The following is a 20,145-nucleotide window of genomic DNA, read 5'->3' on the forward strand; positions in this document are numbered from 1 at the left end:
TCTGCTTGCTTAGGGAGAAGAGCTTGTAGGAGCTACTACAGAGCCAGCACAGGTAGCAGCTGCTGCATGACTGGGGCAAGAATGAGTGGCCAGATGTGGCAGACTGGCCAGGTGGTCCTCCAGAGCACATGGCTAGACTATATTTCTCAGCAACCCTTGCTGATAGGTGTGGCCACATGACTGCATTCCGACCAATGGGATGTCAGGAAACATGCTTTGTCCCTTCTATAGGTGGTCCTCTGTCCCCTGACCCCTCCACAGGGAGCTTTCATTCAGGTACTGAAGAACACAGAGTACAAGCTTCAAGAGACCCGAGTCCCCAGGAGCCACCAAAGGAGAAGGATTTGCTGATCAGGAACACACACTAGGAGCATCTTTCAGCCATTATACCCATTTTGATCTACTTATAACAGTTTCCAGTGGTTCTTTAACTGCTATCCCTGGTGTGCACACCTCCTGGCAATGTCATTAGCATCACTGGCCCCAATGTCCTCCCTGGGTGCTTATATTGGGGGAGGGAGAGTGGAACAAACTGGAACTCTCCCTATAAGCTACAGAGAACCCAAGACCCTCTGAGCACCTCAGGATGACATGGGCCCTGCGTTCGGGATATTGGAGCCCTAGAAATATTAAATTCTGAAAAGTTTGGAAGGGCTCTCAGAGAACACAAAATTCCAGCTGTGCCATTGAACAAATGGGGAAACTGAGCCCATGAACGCAGGAGGTACTTGAGGTGCCACCAAAAATCAAGGAATAAGTGAGTGCTCATTTATTCATTCATTTACTCATTCCCCAAGTATTCATTAAGCACTTTATATGTCAGGCACAGGGATAAAATAGAAGATTTCTGCCACCATGAAACACAAAAAGCAAGTTCAAACATGCAGGGGCCAGCTGATGCTTGGTACTAGAATAAGCAGGATGGGGGGATGCAGGGAATGGGTGCCCTATTTTATCTAGAGTGGTCAGAGACGGCCCCCCAACGAGGTGACCTTCAGTGGAGACAGGCCCTGGAGCTGAGGAAGAATTTTCCAGGCAGGAAAACAACAAAAGCCCTGATAAGGACACTGGACGTGTAGAGTTTGAGGAACAGGAGAAGGGCTGAGTAGCTTGAGCAGAGGCAGTGGGAGGCGAAGGGGTAAGAGGCTGCTGCCTGTAGAAATGGGGGCTGCTCAGTAGCCCTGGCCTGTGCATGACTCCGATGTACATTGCTCCTCCCTGGCCCTGCTTACCTGGGGGCTGTCCTGTTCTGGACTTGGGAGACTTCAGGACGGGGGTGGGTGGGTAGAAGTGGACTTTCCCGCTTTCTAAAGCCTAATCTTCTAGGGTCGCCTCATTTCTCTAGATACCTGAATTCCATATATAAGCTGGGAAACTCCTGCATCTGATGAAATCCATTCATTCACTTAATGAACATGCTGGGCACCTGTGTCTGGCATGTGCCGGGTTCCAGAGACTCACACACGACCTCATCTCTGGTCTCAGAGAGTTGGCAACTCAGAGGAAAGCACAGATGCACCCCTAGTTACCACCTGGTGTGATAAAAACTGCGATGAAGAGGCGCTGAGCCTGAACTGAGACTCAGGGAAGGCTTCCTGGATGAGGGCACAGCCAGAACTGAGTCCCAGATGAGTCAATGGAGAAGGACGATGAGATGCAGACCGGCATTCCACGGAGAGGCCACACAGGAAAGGCTTAGAGGAATGAGAGGCCTGGAGAGGTTCGTGCAATACTGCAAGAGTTAGGATCTCTGAGATGAAAGGGGTGAGGGGCGGGGTAGTGGGGAAGACAGAGATCAGAGAAGTCAGCACGTGAGGGCCCTGTAGGGCATGGTGAAGGGGGCCGTGCTAGGGTACCTGCTCACACATCCCAGCCCTGGCCTGCGATGGAGGTACTACTGCCTGAGCTAGGCACACCCCCTCCCCCTGCTGCTGACCAGAGACCTCTGTGGCTCAGGCACACCCCCTCCTCCCGCGTCTGACCAGAGACCTCTGTGGCTCCATCTGTGAAATGGAGTCGTTTGGGTGGGATGGCTCTGACAGACTACTAAAATCCTTAGGGTGTTGTCTGCCAGTGTTCAGGGAGGCCCACAGGATGGCTGGCCAGAGCTGCCTCACTCTCTGTGTGTCTCCCTCCCCACTGACATGTCCTTGAGTGTCCTCACTGCCCTGGGGGACCACCTCAGGGAGGATAAAACGGGCTACAAAATAAATCAGCATTTACTTTCTTTCTGATCAAACCACACACATAAGAAAAAGGAATGCTAATTGTGCAGTAGGTTCTGTGTCCGAAGCAGTGGCTAAGAAGGCAGGTGCTGAACCCAGATGGCCCTCCGACCTGCTGTGTGGCTACAGGCAAGTCGCTGGGCCTCTCTGAACTTCCCTTTCCTCCCCCCGTAAAGTAGGCTAATCAGAATAGAACCTGACTGGCTGTTTTAAAGATTACAGTGCATATAAAGTGCTTAACAAAACACCAAGCACATAGGCCTCAAAAATAGCAATATTACTATTGTTACTGTTTTTAGTGGGTGGGTGTGTGGTGTTTGTTGGGGAGGGCCGGGGTTTGGCTCTGAAAGGGTTAAAATAGGACCAGCTGCTCCCAGTCCCACAGATAAGGTTGGAGGGAACACAGTGCAGGCCCCCAGCCCCTTCACTATAGAATTTATGAGGTGCTGGTTACTTTGAGTCACAGATTAGGGGCTTCCAGAAGTCTGTGTGGGAAAAATTCAGGGGCAGTGGCCAGAAAGGATTTAGGGCTCTTTTGAAAGAGCCAGAGCCGAAGGAAACAGAGCCAGACAGCAGGGCTTAAGCACATACCCCATCCTGCAGGTGGAGAGCAGGGAGATGGGCACCAGGAAAGAGAAAAGGGGGCGCCGGAGGGCCTGCCAGGCGGAGACGCAGACAGTGAGCACCAGTGAGGACATTCAGCAACGGAGAAACTAGGAAGGCCGCAGTGGGGTCCAGGAAAGAGGTAGCAGAGGAGATGAACCAGAGACAGAAAGAGAAAAACAGAGGAAAGCGTGGGAGGAAGAAACAGAAAATCAGAGGAGGGAGTGGGGCAGCGGGAGGTGGTGAGAACGGAGGGATGGGGTCACCGGGCACCGGGGAGTCTGCATCTGCGCGTGTGTGTACCTGCGTCTGGCGGAAAGCAAACACCTGAGCTGGACAATGTAGGGGTGGGAACAACGCCACACCACGGACTGTGGGACAGTCCGGCCACCTGGCCCCTGGCCGGGCAACCCCACCCCGCCCCCACCCTGCTCCAACCCCGACGGCGCGCGCCGCCCAGGGTGGGTTAACGCGCCGCCCCGTCGCCGGCTCCTCCCCACCAGCGCAGTGTCCCTGCTCCGCCGACGCCCTCACTCGACCTGGCGGCCGGCCCCTGGGCGGACGGCGGGTCAGGAGCGCCAGCAGCAGACCCCGCGCTCGCTGCCCGCCGTCGGTTCCCGCCAGGCTGTCGCGCCTCCCCCGGGAGTCTTCGCGGACGCCACCTGGGTGCCAGGAGCCCCGCGCACCCGCTGGGACCAGGCTGCCCAGATGCGGGTGCCACTCTGCCTGTTGCTGCTCGTCGCCCACGCTGCGGACATGCTCCCCCTGAACCGAAGGAAAAAGCAAGGTATGAGGGGCGCCCTGCTGGGCTGGGTGGCTGGGCAGGTACAGCAGGGCAGGCAGGAGGATGACCCTTGGGGCATCTGCCCGGTGACTTTGGGGTTCTGACTCCTCCGGAGAGGTTCACAGCCACTGTACAGATGGGGAGACTGAGGCCCTGGGGCACCCAGTTCCCAAGCTGGACCAAGGAAGCTCTCCGAGGAGGGAAGGCACTGGCAGGGCTCTCTGTCTCTCACTGCCCCCACTCCTCATGATCGCGGCATCGCTAGGAACAAGTAGAGTGGCTGTGTGCAAAGACAGCAAGCCTCGGGTGCTGGGCTGGAGGGCCCTGGGACTGGTGCACGGAGTTAGTGTCTTAGAAAGCATCCTGAACATCCATGATAAGCCAGGAGGTGACTTGAAGATAATGGGCTGGCGCAGGGCAGGATTTCCCAATCCCATCACCTACCCCGACTCCCTGTGTCACTTGGGCCAAGTCAGTGATCTTTGGTGCTCCCTCCCCGCCACCAGGGTGAGGGCATGAGCTGCATGAACTCTCGGAGACCTGAGACCTGACTTTGAGCCTGTTCATTCTGGGAATGACCTGGAAGACGCCTATCCCCTCCAAGAGCCTGTGTTTTTTCATCTTGACCCTGTAGGGCCACTAGAAAGATCAACCAAGGCTCAGACTAAGAATGTACCTGGGGCACAAAACCAGGGCCCCTTGCACCCTTACGTCAGGGTCCCATGCCACTGCCCCTCGCTGTGAGAGGCAGAGGTGGGTTTGAGGCTGTCCCTACAGAACTGGGGTTGGCAGAACCCAAGAGTAAAGGAGGGCGAACAAGTGTGCACCTGAGCAAGGCGGCCCTTCGACCTCCTCACGCATGCAGGTCTGACACTAAGGGGGACCCCCACTACATCCTCATGGCATGGCAGTCACCTTATTTTATAAAGCCCAATGCCAGGTTTCGGGCAAGTTAAGTAACTTTGCTAAGTTGTCCAGCAGGTGGAAAAACGGTGTCTTCTTTCTCTCCAGCTCTGCATTAGGTCTGGGCAAGGCTCCCTGGGGATGAGAACCAGAGTCTGCCCTCTCAGGTCTTCTAGTCCACTTAAGAGAATGGCCCTACATGTGGACACAGTCACTGCTGGAGTGAAGCAGAAAGGGGCTGTGGGAGAATGGGAGGTGGGGCTGGGTGGGGCAGGGAAACTGTGGCCTGAGGACTCCAAGGCTCCAGGGAGTGGAGAGGTGGGTAGGCTTCTAGTGAGGGGGCCACTCCTCGGTGACTGGCCCTGACATGGTGGTTCAGTGTGTGGGCTCTGGAGTCAGCCTGCCTGGGTGCAAACCCTGGCGTCCCCAGTTACTAGTTAGGGGACCTTGGGGAAGTCACTTTGCCTCTCTGAACTTTGGTTTGCCCTTTTAAGGATCTTTTAGAAGATCTCTAAGACCTTTAAAGGTTCTAGAAAAAAAACTCAATGATTCCTCTATAAAATAGAAATAATAATCTTGGGTAGGCAACTCACAGGGCAGATGTGGGTAAACTGAATGAGTTAATGGGTTTTTCAAGCAAGTAGCAGAGCTCACTGGCTCCTGATATTAGTCATTCTCATTTCCTGTCCATTGTGTTCTTAGCTACTCACAGCAGCCTAGCAGAGGGGCGGGGAGATACTTATTTTCTGCATGAGGAAACTGAGTCTCAGAGTGGGAAACTGCTTGTCCAAGGTTGCACAGCACGTAAGTAGCAAAGCAGGCTGGAATCCCAATCTGTCTGACAGGACACAGGTGTCTCCTGAGCTGTGCTGGTCTTCCCTTCTCAGAGCTCCAGTTCTCCCATCTGAAGAAGAGCTGGTTTAGAAGCTGTTCGAGATGTTTCTAAAAAGACGCATACACACACACAGAAGAATAAGAGAGAAAAAATTCCAGTCCCTCCCCCCATTCCCATTGCACTGTGAGGAAGTCAGGCACGGCTGTTCCTGACCCTGCCCCAGCTTGGTGAGGGGGTCCTCCGCACCCCTCCCCATGGTGGTTGGTCTCTTGCGTCTGGGACACACACATGCCCAGCCCAGCACCTTCAGAGAAAGGCTGTGGCTCCACTCATCTCCAGGTGCAATGGACATAGCCTTGGATTTCAGTCCCACCCCAACCCCTTTGTACTGAGTGGCTTTGGGTGAGCAGATTTCCCCCACTCCTACCCACAGTCTTGGTTTCCCAGTTAGCACTAGGGTGAGTGTGGAGGTAGAAAAGGTCTTCTTATTGCATATTCTGCAAGGTAGTCATAGGAGCTCTGGCCAGATAGGTTTGGGGAAGACTGGGTTTAGATTTCTTGACTGTATGACTTACCAGAACATTCATGGGGAAGAGGTGAGGATAGAGACTAGGGCCTTCCCCAAACTCGTCTCACCTCAGCAATCATTTCTTTTGTAAGACGGCTGCTTGGAAAATTCCACACAAGATCCCTGAGAGTCTTACCAGCTTTGGCATTCTGATCTAACGTTGGCAGGAAAATATGTCCTGAGGGCACCTGGGTATTGGCAAGTGCTTCATTCATTCACTCATTCATTCTCATATTCATTCAGAAAATGTTTCAGGGTAGTTTCTATGCCATGCCCTGTGTTTGGAGCCTTGAGAATGTCAAGGTGAACAGACCTGGGGCCTGCCCCTGAGCAGCTGCCAGTCTGAAGTGATGCTACTCACCTGCCCTCCCCCAGCCTGCCACCCAAGCCCAGTCCTTGGCCCCAGCCTTTGGCCCACCCTGCAAGGTCAGGAGGAACAAAGCCACTGGGCCCAGTGGCCACCCAGTCTGAGCCAGCACCCCGGGCCCTGTCCCTACAGACCCATATCCCTCCCCGGGCTCCAGCGTCACTGTTCCTTGATGAAACCCAATTTTTCTGTTCCTAAGACAAGAAAGAATGAAAGAAAAGGCTTTGAGAAAGGTTCTTGGATCTCAAGTATCTATTACAAAACAACATTTTGATTAATTAAATATAAACGAATCAGAACCAGATGGGGACATTTCTCTTAAAACATGCTGGGATGTCCTGGCTATGGGACACTTGGACAGACTGAGGGGCTCTGATTGGCAACACCCACCCTGACACAGAGATTCACTAGGCAATGAGGAGAAGACAGGCTGAGGTTGCTTTCTCTGACTGATGTGGACACTGGCCTGCAGTGTCCATGGTATTATGGATGAGACAAGACAAATTCATATAGACTACTGGGTCCTGTGGAGGAAAAGAGATGGCATGGCCACTCTCTCAAGAGGAGAGAACGCCAACCCTTGCCTTCACAGGCTTTTCTTGGCTTTCTAATAGCATACACAAAGATTTTCATTCATTATACTTAGCTTTGCTTTAGGTAATCACTTTTTAAAGATAGCAATGGAAGGGATGTTACTGATTACTTCTTACAGATTAACAAGGAAAAAATGTTGCAAATACAAGGGAATGATAAGAGTAACAGGTCTGGTTACACTTCAGTGCTTGGGAGAATGAGCACAGACTTCAGGAAGTTACTTTAAAGATATGCAGTAAGCATTTTGTGCCTGAACTCAGGGTGAGGGAGTTTTAGCAAGAGCAAGTCACAAAGCAGCCTAGGTAGAATGCAGTCCTAATTTCCCACAGGAGAACTTCTTCATGGGCGTGGTCCTGCATGCTGACTTGCTCCCCACTGGTTTACCACATGGGTGCTGGGTCACATTTCCACGGCTCTCGAAGCAGTTCCCTACATCTTCCCCTTTGTTTTTAGTTAGGACTGCTATAGATCCCACAGAGCTTGCTACTTGCTGGTCTCCTATACGACCCTGGGAAAATAATTTGCAAATGCATTGAAGTATGCAAAGCATTACTATAGTCAGTAAACAACTGGCCTTTCCAAAGACCCACATTCTCAGGTTAAGTCCGTCAAACCAATTTTGGGGATCAATCACACAAGATTATCATGGAGGGTCAATGTTTGCTTGGTCAAACGTTGAATGTCCTGCACCTGCTGATGCAGCTCTAGCTGCAATTTATCAGTTTGTCCCTTTAAGTTGCTAGAAAAAGCCCCTCTTAGGTGATATTGAATATCACTCCAAGCATTCTGGCTGGAGTTCCTTGGTGGTGACCAAGTCCAGCCCTGCACTTCTGTGGGTGGCTGCATGAAGGTCAGAAACTGCATTTCCTTGAATTCCCTGATATTAGTTGCTGTTCCGAAAGCTCCAATTGGGGTTCGGGATGCTGGAGCGGGCACCGCCCTGGAAGTTTCCTTGAATGGGCTAGCTGTTTTTGTCAGATTTAGAGTGGCATTCCTTTGCCCAGTGTCTGCCTTTGCCACAGTGGGGACAGTCCCTGAGGGGAGGCTTGTAATTACTTATTCCCACTCTCTGCATGGATGGACAGTCCCTGCGCAGGTAACCTGGCTGTTAACTGTTGCAACATTTTGAATCTCCTTTATTTGCAGCAGCCAAGAGAGAGTCTCTGTGTTGCCCTGTGCCACCATCTTGGCAAGCCTTGATAAACTCGCTCATGTCTTTGGTGGTAGTTTGCAGGGGTCCGATAATGGCCCTGCAGTCCTTGTTAGCATTCTCATAAGCTATCTGGCACAAAAGAGTTTTGGCCGCTCTGTCATTATCTATTTGTCCTTCAATAGCTTCCTGGAGGTGATCAATAAAGTCAGTATATGCCCCTGTAGCCCCCTGATGGATATTGATGAAGGAAGAAGTTTCCTTGGTCTGAGAACCCGGCATGGCTTTCATGGCTCTGAGAGCAGTTTGTACACTTTGATTAAAAGCATGGGGATCAAGCCTGGCTTGATTCACAGTGGTGGCAAATTCACCAGACCCACGCAGCATAGGGAGGGTGACAGGATTATGTATTCGTGCATTATCAGCCACTTGGGTGCCAGCCCGTTGGGAATATTCCAAATGCCAGACGGTGAATTGAGCTGGGGCTAAAACTGTCCTGGCGAGGGCAATCCAGTCACAAGGGGCCATTTTCTAACTATCAGTAATGGCTTGAAATAACCCACGAGTATAGGGAGACGGCAGCATTTTCCTTAATGCTCTTTGTTAAATCCTTATAAAGAGAAAAGGGAAGGGGCTCATGCACATTTCTTTGACCCTTAACTATAATGGGGAAGGCTGGAAGGGCATCCAATCCCCAGCCTCCACTGCCTACGAAGGCTCTGTCCCAAGCCCTGATAGGTTATCTGTCTGAGTTTCTTGCTTTTTTGGTGGTGGCACATCCTGCAAGGAGGAACACTCCCAGAGTTGGGACAAGGAGGGATAAGTACATGGCAAGCCCTTCAGTGGGGCCGAAGGCAGAGCTTCCATGGCCTGTTCTCCTGTTATATCATGTATGACTTTCTCCTCTCAACTAGACTCATTCTCCTCTGTGACTAACTCTGCTTTCTTAGCCCAAATGGGCATGAGAGCATCCTTGACTAGTCCTCAGGTTACTAAGTTGTGAGCTCTGATAGAAACGCCACTGTCCTGTAAAGATTTCAGCTTGTCGCCTGCCTTTTCCCACATTTCAGTATCTAAGGTTCCTTTCTCAGGGAAAGCAGGGTAGCATCTCTTTATAGTTTATAAAAGCTGAGTGAGATGCTGTTCTTTATCTTACACCTCACTCCCCAGAGGAGCTGCTGTAACACATGCAGGTAGACTTCCTGCTCTTTAGATAAACTGGAGCCCATTTTTGCCTTTAAAAAGCTACTTTTTACTTTCGATCGTTGTCTTTTCAGATTCCACCACCTATGCTGAACCCTATCTGGGTTAGCTATTGGGGGATATAGTGTGGTGGGTCAAAATATTCTGTTGGTGGAAGACAGTCAGGGAAGGGGTATCAGTCATTCTCCGTACACCAATCCTGCTTATGGGTCTTGGGTCCTCCCCCAAGCATTTGAGACTGTCAGGGGGGCTCGAAGTGCTAGGTGACCGACGTTTATATCACACTTTCCCGGACAAGCCACAAGTTAGATTAAGTTGTTTTGGAGGCCCCTAAAAGGCCCCTGCACATCTTGGGGATTGATCCCGGACACCCTTGTAAGGTTCCAGCTCACGTGGGAACACTCGATTTCTCAAGCCGAAGGAAGGAAGTGCCTTTGTCTCTGGAGCTCAGCAAATGCCAAAAGTTCTCATATAAAACCTGGAACTAACACGAAATTCTTTTGGAAAGCAATCTTTGGAGTGTGGTCGAAACTGAAACACTCATTCACTGTCCACTTTTCCTAATGCAGGCAGATGGAGAGAAAAGGCAAAATCGAAAGGACCACAAGAGGCGGCCTGAAAGAAACAATTTGCTGATATGCTTATAGATAGCCCTGTAACTAGTTGCTGTTTTTAAAGCTGACTAAAGGGAAAGTCTTCACTCTTTCTCCCAAGCCTAGACCTAGCTGGGGGTTGTGCCGTGGGGATGGGCTTGTGAGTGTTTTCACAGTGTGCTTCTTGTTGTGTGGACTTTTTCCTGTGACTGGCGGGAAACCTAGTGTTCTAATCCAGTCCACATACCAGCTAATCCTATCATGGGTGACTTCCAGCAGCAAGGGCCCTCGTGGTTTTTAACTGCGGGACCCGTGCTCACAAGGTTGCGGCAAATGCTTGGAAGAGAGAGCACGGCTCCTGCTTACTAAAGAAGGTACAGTTGCAAAGTGATAGCAAGAGAGGGTGACCTAGGAAGAAAACCCCGTTCCTCTGAAATCCAGCACACCCTATGATCTAACCGAAAAGCACTCAGTGTGGTCAGCCCTTACCTGGGTTGATGCATGCACACTAGGTCCCTGTTCTGGGTGCCAGCTGGTGTGGACACTGGCTTGCAGTGTCCACGGTGTTATGGATGAGACAAGACAAATTCACATGGAATACCGAGTCCTGTGGAGGAAAAGGGATGACATGGCCACTCTCTCAAGAGGAGAGAACGCCAACCCTTGCCTTCACAGGCTTTTCTTGGCTTTCTAATAGCATACACAAAGAAGGTTTTCATTCATTATACTTAGCTTTGCTTTAGGTAATCACTTTTTAAAGATAGCAATGGAAGGGATGTTACTGATTACTTCTTACAGATTAACAAGGAAAAAATGTTGCAAATGCAAGGGAATGATAAGAGTAACAGGTCTGGTTACACTTCAGTGCTTGGGAGAATGAGCACAGACTTCAGGAAGTTACTTTAAAGATATGCAGTAAGCATTTTCAGCCTGAACTCAGGGTGAGGGAGTTTTAGCAAGAGCAAGTCACAAAGCAGCCTAGGTAGAATGCAGTCCTAATTTCCCACAGGAGAACTTCTTCATGGGTGTGGTCCTGCATGCTGACTTGCTCTCCACTGGTTTTCCCCATGAATGCTGAGCTACATTTTCGCGCCTTGAGAAGTGGCTCTCTACACCTGATGTCCCAGGCTTGGGGAGGAGGCGTGGTGGAGGCGAGAGTTCCTCACATTCCTATGGTGCTTTTAGATCCTTCTAGACCTGAGGCAGTGAGGGGCAGAGGGAGGAGTTCTGGAATTCAGATAACCCTGGATTCAAATCCTAAGCCTTCTCCTGCCCTAATGTGACTTCCTGGGCAGGCCGTGTGCCTTCTCTGACCCGGAGCGTGAAGCTTTCTGTGAAATGGGAACCCGCCTCTTTGGCGGTGAAGAAGATTCACCACAGTCCCAGAGGGTAGGTGCCCAAAGGCATACAGTAGGTGCTTCATAAGAATCCACCTGTTTTCCCCTCCCATTTCCCTGCAAAGTGGAATGCCCCCAGGACTAGGGAGGGGAGACTCATACGGGTTGAATCTCACCTCTGTCCCCTCCCTTCTCGGAGCCTCTTTCCTTTATTTGTAAAAGGACTGTGCCAGTGCCCACTCCAAAGGCTCGTTAGGTACACTGAATGTAATAATTCTGTGCAAACAGCAAAGTCAGGTGTGGACAGCTGGGCAGGCAGCACTGTCCCCTCTGCACAGACAAAGCTGAGACTGGGTAAGCAGGTACAGAGGCAGTGGCAGTGATGGGGATAAGCAGATGTCTTGTCTCTCCATTGAGGCCGTGGCTAGGCACAGAACGAGGTGTGTCCCCTTAAATACTGGCATCCAGGTGAAACCAGCTGAAGATGCAGGTAAGAAGCAGTGCCAGGAGGGAAACAGGATTCCTAAAGTGCAGAGTGAGGGGCAGTGCCTGCACAGCAAGTGCTCAGGGAATGGCACTGTGCGTCAGTAGAAGGCTATCTCGGGCGAGTCCCTTCGCCCCTCTGGGTGTGCTTTTCTTCATAAAATAGAGGCTGGTGGAGAAAAGAGAAGTACAGTATTGGCACATAACAGGTGCTCAATAAACTAAGCTCTGCTCACCTGCCCTCTCCCTCTGCAGCCAGTTCAAAGGAGATGCTGTTCTTACTTCACTTGGCTCCCACCTGCCACTTCCCTCTGCCATGGGTGGAAACCATCCAACCCTCACCCATCCTCCGGAGGAGACCCTCGACACTCCCTAGCACGGGCGGGCCATGTGTGGGAGCTCTGCATAGGGGCTGTGCATCCTCACTCTGTGTCTGCCTTGTGTTATGACCATGTCTCAGACAAGAAGCTGAGGCTCAGAAAGGGAAATGATCTGTCTAGAAAGTTCCAACAGCTGAGCTGGGATGCAGACCCAGAGTTTTGGAGGCTCCAAAGCCTGTGCATAGAAATAGCAGTGAATCCTGTCGGTGGCTTGCCAAGGACAGCAACTCAGAGGCATCTGAGAAGAGCCCCATCAGCGGGGTAGGATTTTGTCAGGTGGAGGTGGCAGCAGAGTAAAAAGCTGGGGACTCTGGCAAGCGGAGGGGCGGCTGTGTCTTGGTGAAAAGGGTCCAGGGGAAATGAAGGTCAGATTGCATCCAGGGCTGGAGGCAGTCATGGAGAGCCTGGGATGCCACTCACCTGTCACTGTAGTCACAGAGAAATATTTATTGAGCCCTTCCTCTGGTCCAAACCCTGGACTAGGTGTTGATGAGGGCGACAGAGATGCACACTACTGTCTCTGCTGTCAGAGGGCCCAGCATCTCCTTGAGAAACTAGATCCATTGGAAGGGATGATGTAGGCAGGATCCCACCTCTCCTCCACCCAACCTTGAGAGGCAGGTCCGTGGCAGTCCCAGCCTCAGCTGAGGAATCTGAGACTCAAAGATGGGACGTTGCTTGCCTTCAATGTCACATGGATTAGGTGACCTAATATATTTTGTTCCTCTCCCTCTTCTTGGCTATCAGTCCACTGTCTATTCACCCATCTTTCCATCCTTCCATTGAGTGAAAAAACTGAAGGTCATATAATTCAACGTTTTTCACACTCCTGAAGAGTTTTCTCCTGATGAGACTTGCAACACATTAGGAAACCGGGCAAATAAATTTAGTAAAGCACAACTAGCATTTTAACGAAGTGGAGTGGAAGAGAACAAAACAGAACAGAATGGGGAAGAATAGAGTAAAATAGAGGGGAGTGGGCAGACATGTTTGTAAAGAGCAAGATATTCAATATTGTGGGCTTTGCAACCACACATGTGATCAGTCACATTCTCTTCTTTGTTGTGTTGTTGTTGTGTTGTTGTTGTTTACAGTGCTTTAAAAATAGTGAACTATTCTGAGCTTGGGGTCTGTACAGAAAACAGGCCAGAGGCCAGATTTGGCTCATAGTTTGCCAATCCCCGTGTTAGAAAGTATCAGAGTGCATCACAAGTGTGAAGACGAATTATTATTTTGAGACTGTGTTAGAGTTCTCTTATACATGTGAGTGTGTGTGCTGGTGGATGTGTGCGAGTGTGGATGTGTGTACACAGGGTGTGGGTACGTGTGAATGAGTGTGTATGTGCTCTGTGTACTGTGTGAACTGATATAAAATGCTAATTTTCGGCAGCGTCAAAAAGCATGGCTCAGCTGAGTCTGTGCGCTCCTTATGACGTCTCTGGGAGGCAGGAAGATCCCGGCATCACAGATGGGAGACTAAGGCCCACTGGGTCACACAGCAAAAAGCATGTGAGCCCAGGGCTCTGGCTCCGGAGCTCCAAATGGGACACTGAGTTGCCATGATAAGCAGTGACTGCCTGGGGCACGTTTTGCAGGTCCTCAGTTGCTAATGGCCCCGGATCTCGCAGCCACGGTCTTCCCAAGGTGTGCAGATTTTAGCCTTGGAAGGCGGAGTGATCCCTCAGGGCCCTTCTGCTTCAGACATCCCTGCATGGCCAGCCACGTGTGCTCCCCTCGCACTGGTCCTCCTGGTCCTGCACGGACCCTCCGGGTGGGCGTGGCTTCCCCTCTTCCCATACCGCAGAGGAAGTCCGGTTCCAAGAAGGGAGTAGGCTTGTGCAGCAAGGTCATCTAGCGCCTGTGAGTGTGACCCAGATCTTCCTGATTCCAGAACCTCGGGAGCAAAACCAGCCTTCTCCAGAAAACCCCTATAATGCTGCCTCTCACCACGCTGTCGCTTCTGCAGCCCTTCACAGCAAGCACAGTGGTTCAACTTCCGTTTTCTCTGGAGTTCTGCAGAAGGTGCGGGATAAAGGAACGCTGGGGCTAAAAAGGCCAGTTGCGACCTTTGAGACCGACACCTGTAAAAACAGAAACTCAGGTAGGGATGCTGCTCAGCCAAGGTCCCCGGGCTGCGGTGAAAGTGAGGGTTCAGGAGGAGTTGGGGTGACGGCAGCTTTGGTTAGGGAAAGGAAGGCAGCACATCCAGGAGCTGGAAGGTCTGATCTGGAGCTTCCCAAAGCCTCAGTTTCCCTCCGTGAGACTTGGGCATGCTCCGTCTGCTGTGCCTTTTCCCAGGTCTCAGGATAAATGTCAGATGAGAGGGTGGGACCAAGAGTCTGTTTACAGCCTAAAGGCTGTCTGCAGAGGTGTCCTAGCCAGCAGAGGCCAGTCTGGGGTCAGGAGCCTTGTAAGGGCCTCTAGATTTACCTGAGTGCCACATCGAGTCTGTGGCTGGAAAGAGACCTGGCGGAGGTCTGGGCTGGACACCGAGCCACCGTGGCCTCAGGGCCTCGGGCTGTGGACATCGTCAGGACACAGAATGGCCCTGGGCTCGCTGGACACCCAGACGCAGGCTCCTCACTTATATATCTGCACCCATATGTTTCTTAAAACACACTTTTTCTTTAAAAATACTTAATTTTCAATGGCATCGAATGTTTAGCGAAGTCTCTTTTAGGTTTGCCTTTATGGTTAAGCACTCACTCTATGCGAGATGTCACCTGTGGTTTTATTCCACAGCGTTGGGCACTGTTCTGAGTACTTCATAGATATGAACTGATTAAATGCTCCTAACAAACCCACGAGGTCAGTCCTGTTATCCCTATTTTACGGATGACAAAACCAAGGCACAGAGAGGTTAAATAACTTGCCCAAGATCATACAGCCAAGGCCCCACATCCGTCTCTCACTACTGAGCTCAGTGGACCCCCCAGCCTGAGTGAATCCTCACAGCAACTTGGAAGAGGACTGTCAGCATCCACACCTTACAGAGGAAACCGAATTAAGCAAGAGGAGCATTAGCTGAAGTATATGAAATGGCCATTTTTGTTGGTAGAAAACAGCTACACATTAGCAATTTCATGTGGTTGAGTCTAATAGCTTGGCCAGTAAATTTGGCAAAGCCAGGATTTAAGCTTAGCTAATTGATTCCAAAGCTTGGGTGCATGGCTGGCTGCCCTGCCAGGCCTCCTCCCTACCCAGGCACACAATAGCCCATGCGTCCGTTTGACCTTATAGTTCAACAGCGGAAGCCCACCAAGCTCAGAGAGGGCAATCAACTTGTCAAGGGCACACAGCCAGGATGCAGAGAGGTTGGGAGGTGGTCTTCATGGCCAGAGCCTCCTTTCTTAGCCTCGTGCGACAGTTAGTGTCATCGAGGACACACATGCCTTCCTTCAGCCCCACCCTTGGGGATTCTTCCAGGTCCCACGGGGAACGGTCTGATTACCGGGGACGGGTGAAGCTAACTCCTCCCGAGCACCGCTGCCTCAGGCCACACCACCATCGCCTGCTATGGGATGACTTCTTGCAGTACTGCCACATGATTCATCGGGCCTGCTCCGTGGCCCATGGCGGGGGCTCCACTGTGCCCTTGCGGGAGGGGGTTCTATTTCACCAGCTCAAAAGAAAGGCATTCCCAAGCCCGGGGGGACCCAGACCACATGGGGAAACTACTCCCTTTTGCCAGAAGCCTCCACTTTCCCTGAATCCTGACAGCGGTGCCCACATCCGCAGGGGCGGAGGCACACAGAGAAGGAATGTCACAACTGCCCTTCTGGAGCCTGCTCTGGGGTTGGCAAGCGGGCACAGCTGTCTCTAGCAAGTCCCAGATGAGCAGCGGCGGCCGGCAGGCTGTCACGAAGGCCTCGGGCTCTGCCACTCACTACCTGAGTGGCGTGGGCAGGTCACCTCGCTTCCCCGTTCCTCTGCTGGCTAATTAGAAAAAGGGAGCATAAAATGCATTCCTAGCCCATAAGGAACATTCGGTTAGTGACTGAAGAGTGTTGAGTGCCAGGCGTGGCGGGTGGGTTTGGGGGCTTGACAGGCCAGGGCTCAGTTCCCAGCTCTGCACTGCTGCGCTTGGGTGAAAATATTTTCCTCCTGCATCTCGGTGTCCCTCTCGGTGCAATGGAAGCAATAACAGCATCTACCAGGTGTGAGGATTCCTCGTACAGCTGGGAGACAGTTGGTGCTCCTCAGAGGTGGTGACGCTCATGATTCATGGGAGCTTGGCTCTTTCTGCTGTTCTGAAGGTTCCGGCCTCATGTCAGCCGTGCCTGTGCCTCCCCATGAGCCCTCGGCAGACCTAACTCACCAGGGAGGGTTACTTCCAGGAGCCTGGGTTCAGAGGATAGCGTGGACCCAAGAGCGAGGTGTCTATGGCTCAGGGACTCGCCCTCTCTGAGTTTCTGTTCGCTCCTCTGTGAAATCGGACCTCAGAGGACAGCAGTGCAGATGGAGGAGTGCGTGCGTGCGTGCGTGCGTGCGTGTGTGGTGCTGGCACATTATAAATGTGTAAATGATGTGATGGCTATTTGTGGATGAGGCCACGGAGGGGCCCGTCAGCCTACCCCCTACCCACAGCAGGCTGGAAAAACCCAGTCAGATGCTGCCTTGCAGACACGGTTTTCTTCCTCCTCCCTCCTCACCCCCTCCTGGCAGGCGTTTGGGTCCATCGGACTCCTTAATTCATAGCACATTATCGACTTCAGTCATGCAAGACCCTGCTTTTGTTCGAGATTTTCTTTTTCTTTTCTTTTTTTAATTGTTATAAATTGCCGATTTTCCATTTTACTCTTAAAATTTATCTCATTTCTTTTTAGAGTTATTTTTAATTTTAATGTAATGTAGTCGAATGTACATGTTTTATTTTATTCTTACATGTTACTTTTGTTTTTAATTGTATCATTTGATTTAGTTCTAAAATGCTTTTTTATTTAAAACATTTTAATGAATTTACATTGTTTTTATTCAATTTTATTCCTCTTATTTTAATTTTTTATTTTACTTTTTAGTTTTCTTAAATTATTTTGTACTTTTATTTTTCTCAATTTTTTTTATTGGGTTTCCTGGACTTTTCTTGTCAATTTATAGGACTTCTTGTATTGCCCACATCACTGTCCCCTATCAACTCTGACATGGAAGCCATCTTTCTTCAGTCCGACATGTATCTGTTAACTTCCCGTACATCTGCCGGAGAACAGAAACCATTTATGATACTGCTTATTGGGTCAAATCTTGAAGGAGGCGGGCTTCCTTCCGCCTTACAGTCTGGCCTTTTCAATTTTACAGAAAGTCCTATACGAAGGTCTCAAAAGAAGGGTGTGGGCCCTCAGTTCTCTACCTTGGTGCAGACCACCTGACACCACCTTCCCATGAGCTATTCCTCCTTGACAAGTGTCGATAGTCCCAATGCAGCAGCCCTGGGCCCTTCCTGAGGACATTCCTGGGACTCCCAAGGGCAGGCGACACTTCTCTGTTCACTGTTGTTCCCAAATGTCCTGAGTCAGTCACTGCCTTGCAGTCAGCACACATCTGCTGAACGCATGCCGTCCTCGGACCCTGTCCTCGGGGGCCCCAGCCTGGCGGAGGAGGCAGTCCCAACAGAGTGAATCTTTAAGTGGGAGGAGGAGAGATGTCAGCCCGAGCCCTGGCCCTGGGGACAGGTGCGGTTGGCTTGAAGTTCCCCCAGCGCTGAGCACCCCCTGCCAACGGCAGACATCTTGCCAGGGCTGCTTTGGCTGAACGGCTTCACTTTGTGGCTCATCTTCTTCTCCTGTATCAGCAACCCCCTTCCCCCTCCAAGAAAAAGCAAGCAGACACTGGGACATTCGTGCATAAAGCAGACTTTATTGAAGGTCTGGGAATGGGCTCTGCTAAGAGCTCATCCCACAGTGCAGACTGTTTCCAACAGCAAGTGACTGAATCATCCCCACAGCCCTCCTCCCGTCCGGAGTAACTTCTTCTGCTTCTGTCTGTCCCCACAAACCACTCAGGAACCCCCTCTGGCGGGCCTTGGGTCCTGAGGGACATATTCCTGAGAGACATGGCGTTCGATGGCATTTCTTTGCTTTTGGAGAGACACTGGGCAGCAGTCAGGGGGAGAGGCTGACCGGCCACGAGGGGGCGTGGCCCCCAGCAGTTAGGAGCAGGGGCTCTGGTTGTCTCCCACCTGACTCCTCGCTGTGAGTTCTTAGGTCAACTGCTTCGCCTCTCAGAGCCTCAGTGTTCTCATCCATGAAATTGGCGGTAGCTGTAGCCCCCAGCTTAGTGGTGTCGTGCTGGAGCTGAAATGATTTCATACAAGGACCAGGTAGCCCAGGGTCCTGCGTGTGGCAGATGCTCAGCCAGCGGCAGCCTGGTTCTGCCCCTTTGCAGCCCTGGCCCCTCGGAAGAGCTGCCAGAATTCAGAGACCCACGTGTCTGGCCTCAGCAGCCAATCTTGTTTCCAGCCCTCAGTCTGGTTTTCACTGGGCAAGACAGATACGGCTCCCGTTCTGTAGATGAGGCCCGCGGGCACTGCTGTGCTCCACATCTCGCTGCAGAACACGGCTGAGGGGGAGCCTCATGTCTGTGGGGAAGGAGATGAGTATGGACTCATGTCATAATAGGAGACGTGTCACCTGGAACAGTGAGGCCCCAGCCATCCTCAACCCCAGAGTGGGCTCGGCAACAGGTAGAGTAGGCCCCGCCTCCCCAGTCAGGGTTCAGGCTGTGCGCAAGGCCAGATGGGAAGGACCAGAGGCACCCACGCAGACGCCAGGGTTCCAGCCCTCAGGGACCCACTGTGTGGCTCTGAACAAGTGCTGGCCCTTCTCTGAGCCTCGGGCCACCTCTCCGAAATGGGGTTGCTACGGATTGTAAACGTTAATAGACCCTGCCCGAACTCCTTTCTCAAAAGGAATTACAGTTGGCCTATCTGCTAGGTCACAAGTGCTTATTCATTCATCATTTAGAAGATTAATCATTTAGAAGTCTTAATCATCATTTTGAAGATTATGAGGGAGGTGGGAAGGTTCTTCATGTGGTTCCTGGCCCATTTGTCTTTCTTCTCCGAATCACTTCTTTGAGTCAGCATCTTTGCCCATTCTTTCACCTGGATTGTTCCTGTCTTTCCTATTGATTTCTAGGAGCTCTTTGTATGTTCAAGATGCTAATCCTTGGCCTACTGTTCGTGTGACTGGCTTGATGAGTGGCATGGACCTGTAACGGGGGATTACTAACATGATGGGTACTCTCTTTCTCTAATTCTCCATTATGTTAAATCCTTAATAAGTTTGGGGCGATCTCAGTGCTTTCTGGTACTAAAAATCCCAGTCGGGTGCTACATTTCAAAAACACATCCCCAGTTCAAAGCTCTCTCCTTCCCCGCCAATGACTTGGCTCCCGACTCCATTTATCTGCTCTGGAGGAAGGTGCGCCATGCCCCTTCCTCCTCCCCTCTCCTATGCACTGGGGGCAGAAGAAAAGATGGGACAGGGACAGCTGTCTTAGTTCTCTGGTACGACTGTGACCTCACAGCTCCAAGCACAGAGAAAACTCAGGCCCCTACCAGTGGGCAGCAGAGTCGGATCTGAACACCCCTCTGCCTCCCTCCACACCCCCATGTGTGGCAGGGCCCCTAACTGTGGCACGGGTGTGATTTGGGGGCAAGAGCATGGGCCTGACCTCTTCTGATCTTCCTGGATCCTGCATGCTGAGCCCTCCCCCACAGCCTTTTGCCCCTTTGGGTTGGGGGTCTGCAGCTCAGTTCAAGCTCAGCTGCCTCCTTCAGAGTCCACTTGGACCCAGACAGAGAACTGGCCAAACGGTGGCAGTGCAGGTTTCCCTAGACCTGCCGCCGCCCCCTGCATCTCTCATTTATTGTCCCCTCTCTCCCAGTAGACATGTGGAGGGTCAGCAAGTGCGTGTCCATTCGGGGATAAAATGCCTGTCTCCGTGGCTGTCAGGTTTCCCCAGACTATGAGTGATTCTCCTGCCACCCCACCGGGGTTTAGGGAGGTAGGGAAGTGCTCTGCTCTGGCCCAGCCTCTGGGGGTGGGTGCAATCCTGCTTGGATTCTTGAGACATCTGTTTACACAGGCTGGGGAGGCCGGGGAGGCCTCGGAGGGGGAGGC

The 20,145-nt window shown here is 51.6% G+C and overlaps 1 protein-coding gene across 1 annotated transcript in view; it reads left to right on the top strand.

Annotated features, from left to right (window-relative positions):
• Window positions 1–3,536: 3,536 nt before the first annotated feature.
• RSPO4 (R-spondin 4) overlaps window positions 3,537–20,145 on the top strand; it is a 38,559-nt gene continuing 21,950 nt past the window's right edge. Inside the window, exon 1 of the mRNA XM_037143265.2 lies at window positions 3,537–3,615. Within this exon, the coding sequence (XP_036999160.2) occupies window positions 3,537–3,615 (79 nt within the window). The remainder of the gene's footprint in view (window positions 3,616–20,145) is intronic.

Source organism: Artibeus jamaicensis, unplaced genomic scaffold, assembly GCF_021234435.1.
Source record: "Artibeus jamaicensis isolate MK-2021 breed Jamaican fruit bat unplaced genomic scaffold, CSHL_Jam_final contig_685, whole genome shotgun sequence".
NCBI classification, from domain to species: Eukaryota; Metazoa; Chordata; class Mammalia; order Chiroptera; family Phyllostomidae; genus Artibeus; species Artibeus jamaicensis.